This window comes from Littorina saxatilis, linkage group LG7 (assembly GCF_037325665.1).
Source record: "Littorina saxatilis isolate snail1 linkage group LG7, US_GU_Lsax_2.0, whole genome shotgun sequence".
In the NCBI taxonomy this organism is placed as follows: domain Eukaryota; kingdom Metazoa; phylum Mollusca; class Gastropoda; order Littorinimorpha; family Littorinidae; genus Littorina; species Littorina saxatilis.
This window is the reverse complement of record NC_090251.1, coordinates 45,125,057-45,133,126: the sequence shown is the minus strand read 5'-3', so window position 1 is coordinate 45,133,126 and position 8,070 is coordinate 45,125,057. Positions and strand designations below refer to the sequence as shown.

The window sequence follows — 8,070 nt, the reverse complement described above, 5'->3', positions numbered from 1 at the left end:
AAATGTCTGAATATTTGATCACGTGACATTATCGTCTGTCAACATTCGGACTCAAGTTTGTTGCTGCTTGTTGTTGAGACTCAAGAAAGCATGGCCAGCTTGAAGACTCTGGGCACCATTGCTATCATCGTAGGATGCTTCGCCATCATTTACCCACGATTTTTGCATCCCATGGTTCTACGGATGTTTGGAATGCAAGTGAAATCTCAAAAGGGGGAGGATTCCAGTATGTATTCTCGGGATCATTTTTCAACCCTGTTGCACACAATCGATTTTTGTGACGTGAATTCTTCTTCCAATAATGTTCAGCGATCAATGAATTGACCATTATTAACATGTTGGCGAAGTGCAAATGTGTGTCCTTAACAAAGATTAATAAAAAAAATAAAAATAAAAAAAAAAATTAAAAAATTTGGTGGGGCAGGGGGAGGGCGGTTACTGTGCCTGTATGGCCCTCATTGCCCTCAAGCAGAAGGCATTATAGGAGGGGGCCTCGACAACATCTGATGGGAGGGAGTTCCAGTCGACAGTGGTCCTCGGGAAGAAAGAAAACTTTCTGTAGTCTGTGCGGCACGGGATTATTCCCAACTGTTGGCTGTGGTTGCTGCGACGTCCACTTCGAGGTTGCCGCTTGAGGCCGACGCAGGAGACGCAGGCTTGATCGTTGAGGATCTTGTGGAGCATAGCGAGTCTGGCGCAGCGACGTCGTTGTTGTAGCGTAGGCCACTCGAGTAGCGTCAGCATATCTGTGACACTAGAGGTGTTATGGTAGCGGTTTGTGACAAATCTGGCTGCTCTGCGCTGGACCTTCTCAAGGGTTGTGATGAGCCTGTCGGAATGTGGGTCCCATACTGTGCAGGCGTACTCAAGAATAGGGCGGACCATTGTCTTGTAGGCCAGCATTTTGGTGAGGCTGGAGCATACCTTCAGGTTTCTTCTCAGGAAGCCCAGCGTCTTGTTGGCCTTGGCACAGATGTTCTCGATGTGCTGGGTGAAGTCTAGTTTAGTGTCTAGAATGACCCCAAGATACTTGGTGGAGGTGACTCTCTCCAACGTCTGGCCGTGGAGGGTGTAGTTGGAGAGAGGGGGAGAATGGCTTCGGGTGAAGGGCAGCACACAGCACTTGTCTGGGTGGAAGGCCATGTCCCATTCTTTTTCCCATTGTTCTAGGCGTTGGAGGTCCTCCTGAAGCTTGGCTGGGTCTTCTGCGCAGGTGATGAACCTGTAGACGGCTGTGTCATCAGCAAAGAGTCTTGAAGGGGAAGATATCTTGGAGGGGAGGTCATTTATGTAGCAGAGGAAGAGGCAGGGCCCTAGGACAGAGCCCTGGGGGACTCCGGTCTTCACTTTGACAAAGCTGGATTGCGCACCATCCACCACGACTGACTGCGTGCGGCCGCTGAGGAAGTTTGCGATGAGGCTGTTGGTCTTTCCTCGTATGCCGTAGTGGTAGAGCTTGTGGCAGAGCAGACTGTGGTTTACACGGTCGAAAGCTTTGGCAAAGTCTAACACCACTGCCTCCGTTGTAGTACCACGTTCCATGGCTGTAGAGACTTCTTCGATGAACTCGAGTAATTGTGTCTCGCACGAGCGGTGTTTACGGAAGCCGTGCTGTTGGCCGGTCAGGATGTTCTTGGTTTCGAGGTGGTTCATGATGCCACTCACTAAGATGTGTTCCAAGAGTTTTGAGCAGATACAGGTGAGCGAGATGGGGCGGTAGTTGGAGGGCTTGTAATGCTCACCCTTCTTGAAGACGGGGGCAACTGTGGCTATTTTCCAGTCAGAGGGGACTTGTCCGGAGTGTAGAGATGAGGAGAAGATGGAGGTTAGGATGGGGGCCACTTCCTTAGCGAGTTCTTTGAGAACGTGGGGTGTGAGCCCGTCAGGTCCTGTGGCTTTGTGGGGGTTGAGATTTGTCAGAAGTTTCTCGACTCCCTGGGTGCTGATGGAGGGTTCATCCATGGCTGGATAGTCGTCAGGGGAGTCAGGCATGGTGCACTTCGTCCTGAACTCTGCTTCTGAGTAAGTAGTTCCTTCGCTGAACGCCTTGAAGAACTGAGCATTTAACTCTTCAGCTTTGAGTTTTGGGTCGGTGATTAGCTTTCCATTTGACTTGAGGGCTGAGACACCAGAACTGTTTGAGCGTTGGTGTTTGATGTAGGTGAACAGCTTTTTGTGGTCAGGTTTGGGGTCGGCTTGGGGTTTGGAGTCGTTTTCGGGAGTGGAGGGGGGTTGGGTGAAGATGTTTTCCTGGTATCGCCAGTAAGACCGGCGCATTTCTGTTTGGATTTTTCTGTTCAGGCTGTTGATTTCCTTGTCTTGTTCGGGGTTGCCAGATTTTTTCCATTTTCTATAGAGTCTGTCTCTTTTGCGTACGATTTTCTTTATTTCGTAGGTGATCCAGGGGTATGAGGATTTCAGTCGAGGTGTTTTGGTGGGTATGTGTTTCTTCATACTGTCCAGGAGTGCCAACTTGAAGCGCTGCCAGAGGTCTTCTGTAGGCGTATCCTCTGTCTCCCTGAATTCGGCCTGGAGATCAAGCATGTCCTGTTTCATTTCCTCCCAGTTGGCTCGTTGGTAGAGGAGGATGGGACGGGCTATGTTCTTCAGGGTCTCAGGCCGCGTGGTGTATTCAAAATATACAATGCGGTGGTCGGAGAGGCCAGGTATCACCTCAACGCGTGGGATCAGTGATGGGCAGTTAGTGAGAACAATATCCAGGGTGTTGTCTCGTCTGGTGGGCTCTTTGACTACTTGCTCCATGCCAGTGTCACCCAGGAGGTCAACAAAGTCCTTGTGGAGTTGGGCATATCTGGGTTTGGGCTTCATGGTCATATTGGTCCAGTCATAGGACGGGAGGTTGAAGTCGCCAGCAACTAGTAGTTGGGCGTTTTTCATCGCTGCTGCTCTTCTGATGGAGGTTTCAAAGTGGGCCAGGCCATTGGCGTCTGACACGTCTGGTCGGTAGAAGACGCACAGGTAAAGAGGTTGCTGTCTGTAGGTGGGGATCTTGATCCACAACAGTTCTCCGTCCGTGTTGAGTTCCGGGACATCGGCACATTGAATGTCGTTCTTGACAGCGATGAAGACGCCGCCGCCAGCACTGTTCCGATCTTTTCTGAAAAGCTTGTAAGTTTGGGGAAAGAATTCAGAGCTAGAAATTCCAGGATCTAAGTGTGTCTCTGTGCCAAACACTATGTCTGGTTTTGTACTCTCTAGGATTTGACGGTTGTAAAAGTAGAATAGACAGTAGCAAGAGTAAAACTACCTCAATTTCTAATCATCATGAGTACTACACATGCGTGAGTTTGAAGAGTTAGTATTTATGCATTTATTATTCATGAATTTTGATACGGAACCTGGATATGTGTTTGGTTAGTAACATTCTTGCAGTCACTAATTCAGTAGCTGTAATGACTATGAGTTACCAATGTTGTGACGTACAGCTTGCAGATATTATTGTTACCAAAACACAAGTCATTGTTTTAAGTTGCTTTCAAGGTTGAAATGCAAGAACAGCTTTATTGTAAGGTGGTGTTTGGTTTGTTAATGAATTGTTTCAAAAGACTGACTAAACAGTAAACAGCACGTAAACATGAATAATGACTCATGAGCTTCATATTAAAATGGGATTAAAATTTGTTTGCAAGCAAATATAGAACAAGTACATGTACTTTCAGAAACGCACAAAATTAGAGCATTAATAAAAGAAAAAGGTGTATAAGACTATAACCTGAGACTATATTGATTGAATATTTTTTTACGCTCAGGTGGTTATCCTCCTCACATGCGAAATGGTGCACCTGTGCCAGGAGACAGGCGGCCTCCCCCCATGCCCAATGATCCAAAGGACGTCCGCCAACACATGAGGGTATGCAGTGGCTATAGATAGAACATTGGTTACATGACAGAAAATTAAACGATAATTTTACACAACAAGAAAGTGACAAAGAACAGTGCAAGATCAAGCAGGCCTGAAAGTGGCGAGTATTTTACTCGCCATGGCGAGTAGAAATTTGTAAATGGCGAGTAGAATTGTTAATCAACTCGCCAAAGGCGAGTAAAGTTGCTGAAACACTGAATTGAAATGGTTGGTTTGGCAAGTAAAATTTGCTCTCTGGCTAGTAAATTGTGAGAAGTACTAGCCAAAGGCGAGTGCCCCATTTTGTGGACTTTCAGCGCTGTCAAGTGCAGTTAGTACTGCAGGAGATGAGATACAAGTTTGTATTAATTGTTCCCTCCGCGGGTTAGGGGGAAGAATTTACCCGATGCTCCCCAGCATGTCGTAAGAGGCGACTAACGGATTCTGTTTCTCCTTTTACCCTTGTTAAGTGTTTCTTGTATAGAATATAGTCAATGTTTGTAAAGATTTTTAGTCAAGCAGTATGTAAGAAATGTTAAGTCCTTTGTACTGGAAACTTGCATTCTCCCAGTAAGGTCATATATTGTACTACGTTGCCAGCCCCTGGAGCAATTTTTTGATTAGTGCTTTTGTGAACAAGAAACAATTAACAAGTGGCTCTATCCCATCTCCCCCCTTTCCCCGTCGCGATATAACCTTGAACGGTTGAAAACGACGTTAAACACCAAATAAAGAAAGAAAGAATGTATTAATTGTGGTACAGTTGAAAAGGAACATATATTATTGTTATTAATGTCTCGTCTTGCAGATATTTACTTCCTAAACATTAAGAGGCAAAGTGCAAGAATGTTCTTAACATTTCTGGAAAATGAGAAGATTTTTTTTTTAAAGGATTTATGCCTATACCGCACATTCTGGCTGTAGGTCTGCATTTAGTGTGTCTATTCATGTGAAACTGCATAATTTACAAACGTATAGTACACTGTTTATGAAGAAAACTGTTTTTTGTTTTATCTGAACAGCCTGGGCCTCACCCTGGAATGAGGGCAGCAGCGGAGATGCAGAAGCAACAACCACAGGGCACAGGGCGGGGTATGATGGGAATTGTACTGCCCATGTACGCCATCGGAATCTGTGTCTACCTTGTCTACACCCTTGTCAAGGTTTGTAGGTTAATACTATTCAAAGCTTTTGGCTATCTGTTTAACAGTGCTTTATGATTGTGCAATCTGTCCTTCATAGGTCAGATTCAGACATATCAGGTTTGATTAGAAAAATTCTCCCACCAGATCCTTTTACCATCTCCCAAAAGCTTCTTCTAAGATGACGGTGGATTTTGTTCCCATGAAAAATGGCCTGTGGCATTGTGATGTGTTAATTCATAGATGTTTTGTCACAGGTACAGGACAAGATCAAAACATTTAGTGGAGCCTTTAAAAGTGAGTTTGTACATTTTCTGTAGAAGTCAGTCTGATAGTAAACACCACCCTTTTTGTCCAGGTGTTCAACAAGAAGGGGAAGTGCTCTGATCCTTACACCAAGCCTCGTTACGAGGGAGAAGGTGAGGGTCGTATGGACAGCCTGGGTTTCCCCCAAGGTATGCGAGGGGGCCAGGCCGGAGAGCCGGGAGAGGTTTCAACCTTCCTGCAGCGCAAACAACAGCAGCGTGACCTTGAGGACTTGCTGGTCAAAATGGATGATGCCAGGAACGTCCGTGAGTGTATGCTGTTTTGTACAGTTCTTTGCATGGAGAGAAGTGTTTGTGTGTGTGTGGGGAAGGGGTGGGGGGAGGGAAGGTGGGGGTAAAAATGACTTTTTCAAAACCATCATTGTTTAACTTTCACCTGCTATGTTGAAATTAATGAGATTGACACAAGTACTCAACATTAGTTACTCTTTTTGTCAGGGGGGGGGGGGGGGGGGGGGAGAGAGAGAGGGAGAGGTAGGGGAGTTTAAAAATTTTTTTTACAAAACCCAAATCCATCTCTGTTACAACTATAACTTTGCAATTGACAAAAAAAACTCAGCATTGTTGTTCCTTTGGTTTATTCCTCAAACACGGCATGAAGGTAGCGGATGGTACTGGGTGTTACATGTTGGGCTGGGTGATTATATTATATGGACTGGAAACATAGTGTCATCTGTCGATGTACTCGGTAATATGTAAACAAACGCATTGTGTTTCATTGAGCTGTTTTATGTTGAGACAAATTTTGTTCTCGTCTCTAGGATAAGATGCTCAGTTGGGATAAACTTGCCCATTCCATGGCTGTTTTTGAAACTTCCCCTTCTTCCAATTAGTTGTTTTCGTGCACCCATGCGTTCACTGTCATGAGTGGACTTTTATGACCATTTTTGATCCATTTGCTAAGGTAGCCATACACCATCTTCAGGGTTTTTGAAAATTAAACCTTTGTGTCTGTAGCTGAGGACGAGATGCGAGCGCTGCAGAGGAGACTTGAGGAGACGGAGGCTCAGATGACACGCATTCTGCAAGCCATGCAAACGATGCAAGCAAAGGCTGGGGAGGTGGCTGACGATACAGGGGATGTTGGAGCCAGTGATAGTGCTTCAACTGAGAAAGTGGAGACAGTAGGTGCTTCTGATGCCGACAAGAAAGAGCCCTCAGCCAAGGTGAGGATTCTTGGTGTTGATCGTTTTATTTTCTGTGGCATAAAGCTTTAGACATTTTCAATTCAATTCAATTAAACAACTTTATTATCGGAATGTAGGACAAACAGAAATTGTTCTTTTGGCTTGTATACAAGAAACGAGCCACGGGTGGGCAACAGAGTTTTTCATGAATGTGTTGGTAGAGTATGGCCAGCAATTGTAGCCTGAAGGTAATATTGGGGAATGCCTCTTTGTAGATTCACTGGTCGCTGTGCATACTTACACAAAGGCAGGCAATTTTATATTTACACACTGTAAGGGAAGAAAACGGTGGATTTTATTTTGACTCTCAGGCACATACATTGTATAATTCAGCATCTGAGGACACCTAGCTGGAGTGTCATTATCAGTCATCTGTTGTGCAGACAATGCAGGAAGGGGAGCGGTCAGCGCAATCCAGCCCTGACACAGAGAGGAGCTACGAAATGGTGAAGAACAATGCGCCCGACACAAAGGATGCCAGCCCCCACAGCAACTCGTCCTCGCCATCCTCCTTTGAGCATGTGGAGCAGAATCATCTCGCAGAGGACCAGCCGCAAGTATCAAACGGGAAGGAGGAGAAAGAGGGGGAAAGGGAGGAGGTTCTGATGGATGGAAAGAAGGAAGAGGTGGAAGACGGGGAGAACTCTAGCGTGCGGCACAGAAAAACTGGGCACGCGGAGGAAGATTGAATCGGCATTCTGTATTTCTTGTTGAGTTTCAAGTTTTTTGTTGCTACAACTGAAGGTGTAGTTCTGTTGAGTATAGATTAGCATTACTGTAGATTTTAAGTATAGCTTTTAGAGTGATACTTTGATGATTGTTTTAGTGAGCATTCTGTGTTCTTGACTTTCAAGTTTTTGACTCGTCTGAGTAATCAGTGACTCTTAGTTATGAGCAGGGTGAATTTTGGGTAAGAACTATCAGAAAGTATAATTTTCACACAAGTTTTCGATGCTTAGATCTTTGAAACTTCCATCATTTTCAGGGTTTGAGGACTTCAGGACATAACTCTAGTCTGGTGTATCCTGGTCATGTTTCCGGGTTACACAGTCTGGTCGAAAAAGTATAAAATTGTCACTTTTTTTGTAGAGCAGCGGATAGTATGATTTTGATTCATATTACTTGTGACGAAGGTGACTTGTTTAAGCATTTGCTTTTCTGGTTTAATGTTTCGTTTTTACATTTAGTCAAGTTTTGACTAAATGTTTTAACATAGAGGGGGAATTGAGACGAGGGTCGTGGTGTATGTGTGTGTGTGTCTGTGCGTGTGTGTGTGTAGAGCAAGTCAATATAACACTTACCTCGACAGTACTATTCTTGCACATTATCTATTATAGGCCGAAAAAATTGGACAAAACGCTGAGTGGGTACAATTATCTCCCATAACCATGCGCCACCGTGGATCCCAAGCACTGTCCGAGTGCTTCCCCCTTACAGGATGTAGGTGGCGCGTCCTCTTTCTTTTTTCGCGCGTGTCAGACCGGCTGTGTTTCTGCTACGCTCCCGGATTATTTTGGACTAAGAGGCTCCTTTTCTGTGTGGACTATCACCTG

General features: G+C 45.2%; 1 protein-coding gene across 2 annotated transcripts; it reads left to right on the top strand.

The window, feature by feature from the left end:
* The first annotated feature begins 38 nt into the window (after positions 1-38).
* LOC138971581 (resistance to inhibitors of cholinesterase protein 3-like) lies at positions 39-7,821 on the top strand. 2 transcript variants are annotated; one of them, XM_070344340.1, is made up of 6 exons: positions 39-226; positions 3,771-3,871; positions 4,885-5,025; positions 5,363-5,576; positions 6,288-6,496; positions 6,901-7,821. In XM_070344340.1, the coding sequence occupies exons 1-6, from the start codon at positions 91-93 to the stop codon at positions 7,204-7,206; spliced, it is 1,107 nt and encodes a 368-aa protein (XP_070200441.1). In that variant the 5' UTR covers positions 39-90; the 3' UTR covers positions 7,207-7,821. The 2 variants fall into 2 exon arrangements, with proteins under 2 accessions (XP_070200441.1, XP_070200440.1); XM_070344339.1 differs by having other exon boundaries at positions 5,363-5,582.
* The last annotated feature ends 249 nt before the right edge of the window (positions 7,822-8,070 follow it).